Here is a 14,070-nt window from a genome sequence, read left to right on the forward strand (position 1 = left end):
TATATATATATATATATATATATATATATATATATATATATATATATATAAGATGATTAATAACTCGTGCACTAATTACAAGATGATGATAGCTGTTTCGTAATAAAATATTATTTTTATTTGTTTTTTCGGAAAATTTTAATTTCTTAGCAGTTTATCTATAATATATTAGAGAAAACCCCGCCATGGAGTAGCACGTGCAACGCACGCTCTGAACAACATCGCCACGAGATAAGACGCGAGTCATGTACGAAAACCACGATTCGCCACGTGGCCTTCTACCATTGGTTACCGTCAGAATAGCGGAACAGACCCCATGTTTGAACCCCTAAAATTCAGCGGCTCCCACAGAAAACACATACAATGCATATCCACAACTGTATACACATATATCTATACATACACAGATACACATTACGCATTATATATGTACATACAAACGCATCAGCTCTTCAGTTCGTGCCTTCATTCGGTGTTCTGTAATAATTTCGCAGATTCTCTGATAAAAAAAATATCAAAATGCCTCCGACAGCTGCAATGCTAATTCTCTCCCACTCTCACATTCCACAGGCAACAAGACAGTATCCTTCTCCGCCGGCGCAGTCGCTGCCGTGGGCTCGTCTCTTTGACGGTTTTCCGGCGATAAGGTCGCCGGACGGTGGTGCTCGTTCGAGGGTCGGTCTTTGTTTCTCCGGCGACTCGGTTGGGTCCGAGATGAGGTTCCAGGAAGTTCTTGAGTTCATTCTGTTGAATTGTGCTTGACGGGTTAATTAAATTTAAATCTGTTGTAATTAGTGCAATGCCCCAAGTTATGTAAAATATAATAACACTTTTTTAATCGGATGATATGTATAATTGTTAAATCATCTTATATTATATAATCTAAAAATCTTTGAAAAATATTTATTTTCTATTATAAAATTAGACCAAGAAATCTATTTCAAATACAAATATAAAATGTGGGTAATTTTTCATAATATTAATTGGACCAGTAAGTCTTTTCCAAATTATAATATTATTTAAAGGAAGAGAAATTAGCAAAAATTAAAATAATTAAAAGGCAAAAAGAGGGGGAAAAACCATCCCTTGACTAAATCCCTGACCCGAGAATTCCAAACCCATTCTAGACCCAAAAATCTCAAATTCCTGAACGATTTCGTCTCTCGAGGTCGATTTCTTCCGTCGTTAATCGAACCAAGCAGATGGGTTCGTCGTCGGAGATCGAGGTGGTGACAATGGGTTCGAAGACTCAGCAGCAAAACCCTACCGGTGAATTACCCGCCATCACCGACGTATACTCCGCCTCCGCTTACGGCGATTTCCAGCAACTCCGGAGCTTCGTCGAACATGGCGGTGCCTCTGTCTCTCTCCCCGACGGAAATGGCTACTACACCCTTCAATGGGCTTCGCTGAACAATTTCGTCGACGTAGCTCAGTACATCATCGAGGTACCCCCACATATATACATCAGTCCCTTGCTGAATTCGAACTGAAAGCAGCCAAGGATTCGAAAATTTCTTGTTTGGCTATGGGTCTTTGCCCACGTCGATGAAATCTGTATGATCAATTGTAACTGGAGACTACCCAATTCGTAGTATATTATTAGTTTCCCCTGGTTCATGTATGAATATGCTTTCATTAGTGTTGAACTGCATAATTCAGTCCCTTCTTGCATCCGTTTGATTGAACCTCTCATTATTTCTTGCCAAGTTCTGCAAGTATCGGGCTTTTGTGTTCTGGTTGGAATATTATGGCTTTGATGGTTTCATCTTTTGTAGCATGGAGGTGATGTGAATGCAGCTGATAATATACATCAGACGGCGTTGCATTGGGCTGCGGTAAGGGGCTCCATTGCTGTTGCAGACCTTCTCTTGCAGAACGGAGCTAGAATTGAGGCTGCTGATGTGAATGGATATAGGGTAAACACTCTCGATTCCGACTTTCAACTCTTTGTCCTCATGCTGTTTCTACTCGACTGATAGATCGATACTGGTTGCTAACAGAGATTGTCATGTTATTTCTCAGCCCATGAATGGAGTTTTGGCTTTTCTTAGTTGGTTTTTTCCTTCATTATGATGTGTTTTCTGATGTAGGCTGTGCATGTTGCTGCTCAATACGGACAGACAGGCTTCTTAAATCATATTATTGCAACTTATGGGGCCGACTATAATGCATTAGATAAAGAAGGGACAAGCCCACTTCATTGGTATGCTTTCTAAAGAAACTAATGAGCGCATGTGTCTTGCTATACTAATACTTCTTGAAACTTTGGAGGTGCACGAGCTAGATCTTAGTTTCCTCTTGACTTATTCCAATGTCCATCTAGATGTTCCTAATTCGCGGCCATTTTTGGCGATATGCATGTTTTACAAACTCAATCTTTTACTGGTTTTATCCCTATCTGGTTTTTTTTTTTTTGCAACTTCTTACTTTTAACAATACATTAACAAAAAAACATTTCCAGTTGTTACTATACTCAGAAGGGGATGAGTTTAAGACGTGTTTTGCGTTATTGGTGGGTCTAATCACTGTTGATGGCACTTGTTTCTCTGTTTATCCTCTGCATAATTCAAGGTTTTTGCAGACCTTCTTAGTCAAAGCTTTATTCTCTTCGTTCATATGACTCAGGGCTGCTTACAAAGGATTCACGGATACAATCAGGCTACTTCTTTTCAGAGATGCATGCCAAAATAGACAAGACAATAAAGGTAACCAGGAAAGTTGTCTAGGTTAAGACCGTTAAGTTCATGGGATACAATCAGGTTACACTTTATATTTGGTAAAAGTGCTAAAGTAAATCTAATCTTCATTTCTGAAATGTGACCACCTAAACTTTTTTTTTAGGTTATAAAGGAATGATATAAAGAATTCTAGAATATTCTTTACTAGCAAAAAGTTCAGAATGCTGATGTGCTGCTTGATTTTGACGCTTTATCAAGCAATTTTCAAAAATCGTTCTTACTGACAGGTTACACTCCTCTGCATTGGGCTGTAGTAAGAGAAAATATTGAGGCTTGTACCCTACTTGTTCATACTGGAACAAAGGAAGAACTGTTTTTGAAAGACAGTGCTGGATTCACCCCTTTTCAGCTTGCTTCTGATAAAGGTCACAGGCAACTTGCTCTCTTCCTTGTACGTAACCGTTTAATTGTTGCCTGCCACCAAAACCAATTTACCACACGTAAAAGAAAAACTTGAGTTTTCATTGTTCACTGTGTTAGAGAGTTCATTTGAAAACTCGCTTTTATTTTATTTTAGATATCCATTTACAAGAAAGAAAAAGATTAAAGAAGTCAGTCAGTGCATTGCAGAAAATACTTATAGTTTTGGTGATTTCATATAAACACGAGAATGCAGGAGTGATGGTATTGAATATTAGAAGTACAATAATGCTTCATGGTTATAATCTAGCAGCATTTCATGTTAAAGCCTCTAAACTTGTAAAAACGATGAAATTTGAGAAAACTATCATTTCTTACCAGAGCAGAGCTGTAATTCAACTTTTACTTTGGGTATCTGCTGGGCCATTTCTGTGATATACACTAAAGAAAAACATCTCTAAGCTGGGTGTTGTGGGCTTTCTAGGGTTATCATGTATTTGAGAGTTACCAGCGCTCGAGATGGCTTGGTTGAAATTTGGTTCAATCTGTTTCGTTCAGTGTGGTTTGCGTGAATTGAGTGCTCAGTTCTTTCCTATTCTATGTGATGGATTATTGGGAATTATCTTTTTGGAATTTTCCAGTCGAAGGCAATGAGAACTCATCGTAATCGGGTGGTGGACAAGATAATCCGTGGAAACTTGGGAGATAAAGGCTGTGCTCCGATTTTGTTTTGCATAATTGTTGTTCTTATGATTCTTTTCACCATATCAGTAATCGCAGGTGAACAATTCATGCAAGAAATCATTAATGCAGTTGTATCTGTGAGGTTTTTAATTCTTGCTGACTTCTTTCTTGTAATTGATGTAGCTCCTAATCTCCCAAAGGTGACTGCTATGGTTGGACTTTGGGGGTGGATCAGTCTTTCCTTCGGTTTTTGTTCACTGATAATGTTTTATCGGTGTAGCAGGTATTGTGTTTTCATATAAGTGGCAATTTATTAAATGAACTCGTTTAAATATTTAATAATTCTTGGAAGATCTTGTTCCTGCATACCTTCTTCCTTAAGATGATCATTTTACCATTATAAAGTATGTGGTAGACACGAATGTGGTTGCCATACTGTATTGCTATATCAAGTTTCCAACATGATTGTGTTCCGTTGTCTTCCTATAATGACTGACTCTTTTCGGGTGCTTTAGCCATAGTGAAACTGAAGATGTGTTTTATTTCAGTTGTCTGTGTCCTGTTACATTTCTCTTTTACGTCATTACCTTTATAAAGATGGTTAGCTTTCTTCAACGTTTTGATGTATTTTTTCTGCATATATTTTTGTTAATGTGGCTATCTTGATGTGTGATTAAGTAGCTCTCTTATGTGCAGCAAGGATCCAGGGTATGTAAAAAGGGCCGATGAACTCGACAGAAATCATGATGCCAATGTATGTTTAACTCTTGCAAAGAACATACTCGTGGAAAACTCTGTTTCAGTGTCACGAGAATATTTGTTGCCGCACATATAACTGCATTGAACCCGTCTACTGTATCTTTTTTTATAGGGAATAATGTTGAACTTGTTGATCTTAGTAGGGTACATGAAAACTGATAATTCAACAAAACATAGTAGGGTTTAATGATGAAACAATTCATTTTGCTATTATGTTTCGATTCACGCAATTTATCTTCTGATGTTTCGCAGGATCCTTTGATGAGTATCGATTTGAACAGCTCCTCGTGGACGGGAAACTGGTCTCAGCTTTGCCCGACATGCAAGGTTCTCCTCAGGATCCATTCCTTTTTTCGTGCAAAATAAAACGGGATTCAAATATGCATTTATAGTCTTTGTTCGGATATTAGTTGTGTATGTCCTAATTACCCTTTTTCACATTTTCTTCAGATAATTCGACCTGTCCGTTCTAAACATTGTCCTACCTGCAAGCGCTGCGTTGAGCAGTTTGACCATCACTGCCCCTGGATTTCAAATTGCGTTGGTAAGGTAAGAATTTTAAGGGCCCTTTAAATCGTAAATATTACCCGTATATATTTCTTTTCCACTCTCCATAGAGGGTTAATCGTAAATGTTACCCGTCTTGTAGAGGAATAAACGCGACTTCTTACTCTTCGTGTTGATGGGAGCTTTGACATCATCTACCAGTGGAACGATTGCCCTTCAAAGTATGTTGTCGTAAAAAAATGGACTCGAAAGTATTTCAAGTTCATGTTGATTTGGGCAACTCACCATCGTTGAATGATAGTAACACCTATGTTCTTGCAACAGGAATCTGGACAGGTATTCCATCAGTAAAACCAGGAGAAACATGGATTCGCCATGTTGCTTTCGAACATCCCAGTGTTGTCCTGTTTCTCTTCTTCGATTTGGTGATTTTCATAGCTTCTACAATGTTAATGATCTCACAGACGTATCAGGTGACTCCCGTTTTTTGTTTTTTGTTTTTTGTTTTTTCCGGGCCTTATCTCAAGTAAAAAGACCGTGTAGCCGTTTGTAGAATGATGTAAATCTTTCGTTTCTCTGTTGGGTTTGTGCGAAAATGCAGGTTGCTCGGAACATAACAACGAACGAGATGTCAAACTCGAAGCGATATACTTACTTGCGTGGTCCAGACGGGCGGTTCAACAACCCTTATAACCATGGATGGCGGAGAAACTGCTCGGATTTCTTCATCAATGGCTACACCACTGACGACGAGGTTGTTTCTCGGATCTACAACACACATCTGGACGCAGCAAAATAAAATCTCTTGAACCTGAAATCGCACTGTTTGCATTCACAGCATCAGCCTCGGGATACTGTGTAAAAATGTAGATGAGGTCATGTACTCTCCATTTGATTTCTGATTCTGTATCGAATTTAGCAATTGCTATTATATCAATAATAGAGCTTCGGACAAGATTAAAATGGCATGTAACTTGTAATGGTCTGCCCCTTGAATTCACCCTCGAACATTAATTTCTTGTGAGAGGCAACCATAATCTTTATAAATCATCAACCAATTTCAGTTTTTTTAGAAGAATGTCACATCCAACTGTCCTTATTGAATGGTTCCAAAGAGGTTCAGAATTTTCTACATGGAAAAGTAAAAATTTCAGCTTATACCGTAAGCCGAGCCACTTCATTTTCGCATACGAGGATGTACCCGCACAACACGAGATTGCGGGTCTCTCATGTTCATCGTGAACTCTTCAAAAAGCTTTTTATTCCCTCGTTGGCAGCCACGAGTTCCGCAGATATCCCTGGCTCGTTGGCCGAGTGTCCTGCGTCCGGAACGACCTGGAAACGACCCCTGAGTGTCAGTAATTTAGCTGTCCAAGAATGTTCCAGATTTTGTCTTACCAAGATTCCAAATGCTGTTACAAAAAACTTCAGTCGTTGTAAATGTCTGCTAATCGAGTTTTTTTCCCTTGAGGCACCAGTTTACAGACAAAATGACACACTACTGTTTGTCGGATGCTGGTCTTTTCGTGAGTATTCACATCGACCCTTTAACGCCGTCGTTTTCCTGATTATTCTACGACAAAATCAAAGAAGAAAAGTCGAAAGTTTACCTTAAAATCTGCCTCGGGCCATGCTTTGTGGAGATCCCAAGCAGACATCATAGGACAGACCACATCATACCTTCCCTGTTCATCCAAAGATGTTTTTTACAATCTTCAAATGAAGTTATAAATCATGATGTCACTGTCCAATTACTACAGGGTCTATATTCGTAAATCCAATAAAATCACCGTTTAATCATTCCATATGTGAACGAGAAAAAACAAAGTAAACAACTACATTTTGCCAATACTGTGCATCAGACCAAATACAAGATCATCATCATCCACCTGATATTTCCTAAACATAAAAATCGAAACTTTCCTTTCGAGTCTATCTTCCCATTCTTTTTATCTTTTCCCCAATCATCCATTTTGAATTCGCTCTTCGAAATTGATGATGATGATTTGCGGGGAGATTGGCACGGTAAATATTTCACAACAATGATTTCATCAGATCAACCTCTAAACAAGAAACATACTCTTATGAAATTAGGAAGAGTCAATAATTCACATGTGCTTGAGAAGAAAGAATATACCTGAACGATAGTGGCTTTTATATGCCTTATTTTATCAACATTGTCCAGCAAGTATGAATCCCAAGGCAAGAACCCTTTGTTAACAAAGTAATGGTTTTCAATCCTTGCAAATGCCTACAGAAAACAAATCCGTGTTATAAAAAAAATCAGTTACCAGATTTCCCAGAAATTTGCAGAAGGGTATGATAGATTCCCAATGGTCGGGAACCTAATCTGGTCCGAGAACCATCGCGATGGTCCAAGTTAGGGCTGAAAGTTTCGATTTTGTTATTTCAGTTTAGTGGATTTGGGATGTTTGTTACTTTATTTTCGGGTCGGGAGTTCTGAAACAATGGGCCGAGACCTAGGGTGTAACCCGGACTCCATAAACGTGGGAATACTCTTCGATAGAACCCTAGGTTCTATCAGAGTATTTCTGATCCATTAGCCTTAAAACAAAAACAAAATATTAATCCAAGTATGAATGGAACATATCTAGGGCTCACCAATGAGAATTTATCGTCGTCTGCCTTTTTGATATTTTCTTCATTAGGATGAAGATGAGCAGTCATCGTCTCCCACTTAGTCCACGCTCTTGCAGCCGCGTACTAACAGAGCAGAATGCAATTATTTCCAGAGCCATATGAACAGAAAGTTATGATAGTAAAACGTCTATAATCAAATAATCATCGGATCTTACTTGTGTTTCCATATCATCAGAGTTTAGTCTCTTGTGATAAGCATTCACAAAGCTACACCTCTCATTTTCTGGAATGAGATCTCTGAAAGACTCCCAGGCTGTGTATAATGTGAAGTAAAGAATTAACACTAGAGAAGATGAAATGCATCCAGAGCTCTACCCGAGCCAAACATTAGATTTTATACAAGAAATAGAATTCTTTAGGATGAAGCTCTCCTTTGGTACTTTACTTAATTGACAATAAAAGTCAACAGAATTACGAGATCGTTGCAATCAAAAGAACTACAAGAAGGACACTTACCATCGGGGTATATGGCAGAAGCACCGCCCTCATAAAACCAATCAATCTCTTTTTTCCGCAACAAAAATATCCCTCTGAGTACCAAGCCAGTAACCTTACACCAAAAATCAACAAACCCATCAGAAAAAATCTACAGATCGAAACAACCTTTTGGCTCTTTCTACTAAACTCATTAAACAGGGCAAGAATTTCATTCAGATTAATAGAACAGTAACCCGCACAAAATAATTTGCACCTTATCAGGGTGAGACTGGCTGTATGCAAGAGCTAGAGTGCTTCCCCATGACCCACCAAAAACCTGTCCCATCAGATAAAAACATTCAACTTTCTGAACAAAATTTATCATCTCAATGGCCAAAGATGCGTAATTCTGAATATTACCTGCCATTCCGGAATTTTCAAGTGCTCTCTTAGCTTCTCGACATCATTCACAAGGTCCCACGTGGTGTTTTCTTCCAAGCAAGCATGTGGAGTACTCTTTCCTGCACCTCTCTGGAGGAGAAAAACATAGGATATTACCCCTCTTTAGACGCTATAATTCTTTGTAATTCATCGTATATCTATCGAGAGGAATACCTGGTCAAATAGGATAATCCGATAAAATTCAGGATCGAAGAATTTTCGGTTGTCAGGTGCCGTCCCTGCTCCAGGTCCTCCATGAAGAAAGATGACAGGCTGCAACATGTATGATAAGAAATCAAATCGGCAAACAAGTGTTCTAGAAAGCTGAGAAAAACGAATATCAGTTCTTGCTCCTAGTCCAAGACTCCAACTCCTATTGTAAGAGAACATCATCGTCAATCCGTGATTGTCTAAAGCATTACAGGGGACAACTGGAAAGCCAAAGGAAATTGTAGAAGATGTATTGAAGATCCTCCATTCCTAAGACGAAACTTACATGTCTAAATCCTTAGACTTCTTCATTTTGAGATCATAAGAACACATTCATTCGATTCATTTTACAATGGTGATGAGAGGTTCGATTATACTTGATCCGGGTCTACAAAGAAGGGATTCTCAATCACTTACGCATCCATCGGGATTTCCTGATTGCTCCCAGTAGATCGTGTGAATATCCGAGACCTTCAAAAAACCCGAGCTGTATGGCTCCATCGGCGTGTAAACGTTTCGGTTCAACACCCGGGTTTCTTCCACTGGTTCCATCGAATCACTCTTCCACAGATTTCCCTTACAACAACTAATTCGCCTCGCTCGTAAAGCTGTATCGATTTTTCCTATACCAATGGACCAGAATTCAGATCATTGAACTCGATATCAATTCAGAAAAATCAACCTAAAGTCTAAACCCTACTCAACATCTAAACCTATCTACATAACCATTTCACTCATATAGATACAAGTCGCGTGATTTTCGAACAAATTCACATGGATGAACATCATATGTATATACACATACACAAGGCGTATGTCTGCAGTTAAAGCTACATGCATCGATATCTAGACAATTCAGTGAACTACATGTCGGAAAGGGTGGTAATTCACTGAGAAAAAATAAACCTAGATAACCAAAACTGGAAAACAAGATCATCGGGTTGAGGAAACGATTGCTCATAAAAAGGACACAAAGTTCATAAATTTGAGAAATACCCACCACGGAAATGTTGATGACAAGTAAAGGGAAGAGAGATCCGAAACCTGGGAGATTGAGATTGTTTATGGGTTGAGGGAAAGGTTCGGCCTTTTGAGGAACACGGAGTAAGCGAATAAGGCGTAGAGAAGGAAGTGACGATGAACCCTAATTTCATGGTGAAATGAATTTGATGAGACCAAGATGTTTATATGCATCTGTGTATAATTGGTAACCAAGGAATATTAAATTTTGGACCGTAAATTGGATAGATATGAATTTAAAACATTATCTTTTTAAGACATTCTTTAAAAGGAAGAAATATTTCTACACAGTTTCCTCCTCATTCACGTACTAACTCATAAAAAAAAGGTTACAGAATCAAATGCGTCAAAAAAAAAAAAGTTTTGAAAGAGGGGGTTTTTCTTTTTCTATACATTTTAAACTTCAAAAATATCGCTAATTTCATTACTTATTTCAAAATATATCCTAATTTCTTAAAAAAATACTTATTTATAATTTAATTTTCTAATCAAATTGAAAGTTATCTCTGCTCCTGCAAATTTGTCCAATCATATGTAGATTAGATCATTATGTTATGACCTCTATCGCAATCTCATTATTATTATTATTATTATTGTTATTATTATTATTATTATTCAATAAGCTTTCTAAATAAATTTGGACATATTTCCCCAAAATAAATTGAGAATTTGTTCAACCTTTGTACTTGAGGTTTTGTATTTGTACGTAAGTGACGATGTTGAAATCAAAGGCTTCTAGAAGCAAAAGCTTCCACTTCGTACACGTGTGATATAATGTAATATATAATATGGGTAGGTACGTAGGTAGAACTCTCTATTAACTTGTTAAAGACAGTTGAGATAAATTTCGTAAACAGTTGAGTTTTAAGGTTGAATTTGTTTAGTATTTGACCTCAATGATTTCTCGTCCATGATATTTAATGTTTACAAACAGTTAGATAGATTGTTTAAAAATATTGTTTTTCATATTAAAATATGAAATATCGATAATAAACGATGGAATTATTTTAAAATTGAGAAAATCTCAAAAAAAAAATATCTGAATTTGTCAATTTTTATAAAAACATAATTTTTGTTTTTCGTCAAATAAAACTTCAACTTAATTTTTGAGTTATAAAAAATCTAAATTTTATAACATTTATTATTTTTAAACTCATCGCTAATTTGACGTATTGATATCGACATATGTGGATGATGACTTATCAAATATGGTTTCAATATGAATTTTCTCTGTAGGATATCAATGCGTCATATCAATATTCGAGTTTTAAAATGACAACCATTATAAAATTTGGATTTATTTTCTATCGAAAAAATAAAGTTAAAATTTTATTTGATAAAAAAACAAAATTTAGGTTTTATTTAGTGAAAGTTTTTTTTTATTTTTCCTTTTAAAATAAGTTTATTTTCTCTCTGTAGCTTTATTTCTAATTCTATTATCCTTATATGTTATAGATATTATACAAGTGGTAATAATCTTCCAATTAATAATAAATCCCGTATCTCTATCCCCTCAAAAATTAATGTCAAAGAACAATAATGACATGAATATTGACTAATAATATATATATATATATATATATATATAATTTAATTAAAAAAGTACATGTCATTATGCAGAATCATCATAACAAAGACTTGTTTCTGTCTGAACATGAACACACACACACCTCCACAAGACCATTTTTCAACCCATGTGACCCTTTTGAATTTAAGACTTCAAAAATTATACAGCTCAAATTTCCAACCCCAATTTTTTTTTTTTAAAAAAAAGAAATTCGATGATCTCTTTCAAAGGGGAAAAGGTATTTTTCTCGTTAACTAATGGTTTTTTTTTTTTTAACAAAACCACGCAAAAACAGAGTTTTTTTTTAAGTCTGAAAAATAGGAGTGGAGAAAAAAAAACCTCCCGAAAAAAAAATCAGATGTTGAAATGATGAAATTCGGGAGGATTATAATATGGTATTGGGGAAGTGGAAAATCCTCGGGGCATTTTATTTTTGTAAATATTATATTACTTGATAAATATAATTATATAGATGTAAAATTTTTTTAATTTGATTTCAGGAGATATTTGCTTTCATGAAAAACTCCAGGCTTGATTTGATGCTCTTGGCAACATCCTTTGCAGTCATGCTGAAATCCATGCCCATCTGTGAAACCATTAAGATAGAAGACAGAAATCATGGCTTTGGTAAAATATTAGAATGTCTCACCGGTTTAGACTGATTTGGTTCGGTTCTATATAGGTTATTTAATAATATATTATTTAAAAAATATTGGTACAAAAAACTATGTATTTTTTTTGTTAGAAGTATATACAAAGACATAATATATTATTATTATTAAAAGAAGAAGAAGACTCCAAATAGATAACTTAATTATGTTTGTAGATCTTTTTAATTTTAGAACAAATATAATTGTTAATACAATAAAATAAATAGAAATAAAATATAAATTATATTAATATGTAAAAAAAACTAATTTTTTTCGTGATTCCCAATAGTTCTTCATTTGAATTAACACTAGAGAAAACATATTCCAATTCTAATATGAATCATAATATATAAGCCTTGTCTGAAAATTCGATAGTAAAACAACATACCTCAGCGATGATGATGAGATGAAGGAAATTGGATCCAAAGGTCATGACACTGCTATTGATGACAGTCAACTGAATTCTCTCAATCTCAGCCGATGTTGTCTCCACAACACCTTTCCTCCTCTCACAGTGAATTCTGATCATCACGTTTCTGCCGGAGAATCTCGCTTCGATCTCCGGCAATGGCTCCTCCACCGCCACCGCCTCATAATCCTCGCTTCCGGCCGTGGCTGAGAGCCGGGATTTGCTCACATACACCACAGATTCCATTGTTTTTTGGATTGCTTGCCCCTCGAGAAACCTCACTTTCTCTTGCAAGTGTTTCAAGTACTTTATTGACTCCCCAAGAACTGATGCCTTGTCAGTCTTGAACCCAACATGCAAAATGATAAAACAGATGATAACAGGACCGAAAACACTGCTTGAAAAGTTTAGGGTTTGGGTTTTTTTAAGTCGAAATTGGATTGGATACCTTTTTGAGGCCGGGAACGAGGGTAGATAAAGCGATGAATCGCTGGCTGAGCTTCTCACGGCGTCTACGTTCAGCGATTATATGATCTTTTGCTTGCGAGATCCCACGGGAAGCGTTCTTAGAACCCGAAACGTCTCTCTGAGGATTCAACCTAAACAAATTCTCTTGCTTGGGATGCAAGTTACCGAACCCGTCATTCAAACCTGTAACCCTGTTGGTGTAGCTGGATCTGGGTTTGACTGGAGATGGACTGCTGAAGAACAGTTGCTCCATGTTTGGTCCGAAAGAAGAAGACGGCGGTACATATGGTAGAGATGGTAGAGTGAAAGCATCGTTTCGTTCCTCTGTAGGGTTCATCATTCGCCATTGCTGCTGCATAAAGCTGAAATCTTCGTTTTCCATTGGGAAGAACATTTGTATCAGAATTGAATTGAACACACACACATACACATACATACATATATATATATGTGTGTGTGTGTAAACGTTGATGTAATGATAGAACTATGGAACATTAATAAAGTCGGAGATATAGATATCCTTTACACAAAATCTCCAAAAAAGCAGGAGACTTTTTGAAATTTGGACCAGCTTCATTGGACTGTGAAATCAAACGACAACTGTTCATGATGTGAAAAGGAGCTCATAAATGTCAAAATTAATAGGTAGGAAAGTTTGTGAAACCAGTGGAAATAAAATGAAATGATCATATTATTAAATCGACCGACATTTGTGTGTCTTCATTTGAAACCACTCGGAGGTGACAGTTCTATGACTCCTTTTGGTAATAAAATCAAAGGCTAGACAAAAATACCCGATATTTGAGTATTCGATCAGGTGTCAATCGGGTCGGTCCGATCCGATCGGGCCCGAACCCGTACTCGCCCCTAAAGTTTCGGGTTTGGACTCGGGTCGGCCCGATTTTTTTTGGGTCTATGTAATTTAGCCCGAAACCCGACCCTATATATTCTGGGCTTGGGTCGGTCCGTCTGCACAAATCCTTTTATAAATCTTATATTTCTCTTTTTTTTTAATATCGGGCTTTCGAGCCGGTCCGACTTGAGTCCGAAGCCCGATTCGAGCCCAATCTGAAAGTCCGATTTCTTTTGGGTCGACAAACTTAAGATCGAAGCCCACTAATTTTCGGGCTTGGACTGGGCCGGGCTTCGGGCCTCGCATCCAAATTGACACCCTTA

At 36.9% G+C, this 14,070-nt stretch overlaps 3 protein-coding genes across 5 annotated transcripts; 1 reads left to right on the forward strand and 2 right to left on the reverse strand.

Annotated features, from left to right (window-relative positions):
* The first annotated feature begins 365 nt into the window (after nucleotides 1-365).
* LOC104819513 (probable protein S-acyltransferase 23) lies at nucleotides 366-6,002 on the forward strand. 2 transcript variants are annotated; one of them, XM_010549625.1, is made up of 14 exons: nucleotides 366-479; nucleotides 571-1,448; nucleotides 1,779-1,919; nucleotides 2,094-2,206; nucleotides 2,629-2,708; nucleotides 2,969-3,132; nucleotides 3,743-3,881; nucleotides 3,969-4,068; nucleotides 4,482-4,539; nucleotides 4,797-4,871; nucleotides 4,995-5,093; nucleotides 5,194-5,272; nucleotides 5,376-5,524; nucleotides 5,653-6,002. In XM_010549625.1, exons 2-14 carry the CDS (start codon nucleotides 1,203-1,205, stop codon nucleotides 5,848-5,850), a joined length of 1,641 nt encoding a protein of 546 aa, XP_010547927.1. In that variant the 5' UTR covers nucleotides 366-479; nucleotides 571-1,202; the 3' UTR covers nucleotides 5,851-6,002. The 2 variants fall into 2 exon arrangements, with proteins under 2 accessions (XP_010547927.1, XP_010547928.1); XM_010549626.1 differs by lacking the exons at nucleotides 5,376-5,524; nucleotides 5,653-6,002 and having other exon boundaries at nucleotides 366-1,448; nucleotides 4,995-5,088.
* Nucleotides 6,003-6,131: 129 nt separating this feature from the next.
* LOC104819515 (proline iminopeptidase) lies at nucleotides 6,132-9,990 on the reverse strand. Of its 2 annotated transcripts, none has more exons than XM_010549627.2 (11): nucleotides 9,781-9,990; nucleotides 9,198-9,403; nucleotides 8,745-8,843; nucleotides 8,550-8,660; nucleotides 8,404-8,466; nucleotides 8,169-8,262; nucleotides 7,868-7,965; nucleotides 7,674-7,775; nucleotides 7,189-7,302; nucleotides 6,662-6,736; nucleotides 6,132-6,386 (listed from the first exon to the last, which is right to left on the reverse strand). In XM_010549627.2, the coding sequence occupies exons 1-11, from the start codon at nucleotides 9,932-9,934 to the stop codon at nucleotides 6,285-6,287; spliced, it is 1,218 nt and encodes a 405-aa protein (XP_010547929.1). In that variant the 5' UTR covers nucleotides 9,935-9,990; the 3' UTR covers nucleotides 6,132-6,284. The 2 variants fall into 2 exon arrangements, with proteins under 2 accessions (XP_010547929.1, XP_010547930.1); XM_010549628.1 differs by having other exon boundaries at nucleotides 9,825-9,919.
* Nucleotides 9,991-11,863: 1,873 nt separating this feature from the next.
* On the reverse strand, nucleotides 11,864-13,276 carry LOC104820171 (transcription factor bHLH25-like). Its single transcript, XM_010550540.1, has 3 exons — nucleotides 12,875-13,276; nucleotides 12,406-12,768; nucleotides 11,864-11,953 (listed from the first exon to the last, which is right to left on the reverse strand). The coding sequence occupies exons 1-3, from the start codon at nucleotides 13,274-13,276 to the stop codon at nucleotides 11,864-11,866; spliced, it is 855 nt and encodes a 284-aa protein (XP_010548842.1).
* Between the last annotated feature and the right edge of the window lie 794 nt (nucleotides 13,277-14,070).

This window comes from Tarenaya hassleriana, unplaced genomic scaffold (genome assembly GCF_000463585.1).
Source record: "Tarenaya hassleriana unplaced genomic scaffold, ASM46358v1 Cleome3, whole genome shotgun sequence".
NCBI lineage: Eukaryota > Viridiplantae > Streptophyta > Magnoliopsida > Brassicales > Cleomaceae > Tarenaya > Tarenaya hassleriana.

Coding starts and splice junctions, on each gene's coding strand:
- LOC104820171 (XM_010550540.1), bottom strand. CDS start 13,276: ATGGAAAACGAAGATTTCAGCTTTATGCAGCAGCAATGGCGAATGATG. Junction 12,769..12,874: donor TCGTTCCCGGCCTCAAAAAG/GTATCCAATCCA, acceptor GTTGGGTTCAAG/ACTGACAAGGCATCAGTTCT. Junction 11,954..12,405: donor ATCTCATCATCATCGCTGAG/GTATGTTGTTTT, acceptor ATGGTTTCACAG/ATGGGCATGGATTTCAGCAT.
- LOC104819513 (XM_010549625.1), top strand. CDS start 1,203: ATGGGTTCGTCGTCGGAGATCGAGGTGGTGACAATGGGTTCGAAGACT. Junction 2,207..2,628: donor GGGACAAGCCCACTTCATTG/GTATGCTTTCTA, acceptor CATATGACTCAG/GGCTGCTTACAAAGGATTCA. Junction 4,872..4,994: donor AGCTTTGCCCGACATGCAAG/GTTCTCCTCAGG, acceptor CATTTTCTTCAG/ATAATTCGACCTGTCCGTTC.
- LOC104819515 (XM_010549627.2), bottom strand. CDS start 9,934: ATGAAATTAGGGTTCATCGTCACTTCCTTCTCTACGCCTTATTCGCTT. Junction 8,263..8,403: donor GCCAGTCTCACCCTGATAAG/GTGCAAATTATT, acceptor TTTTGGTGTAAG/GTTACTGGCTTGGTACTCAG. Junction 7,303..7,673: donor ACGACGATAAATTCTCATTG/GTGAGCCCTAGA, acceptor TGTTTTCTGTAG/GCATTTGCAAGGATTGAAAA.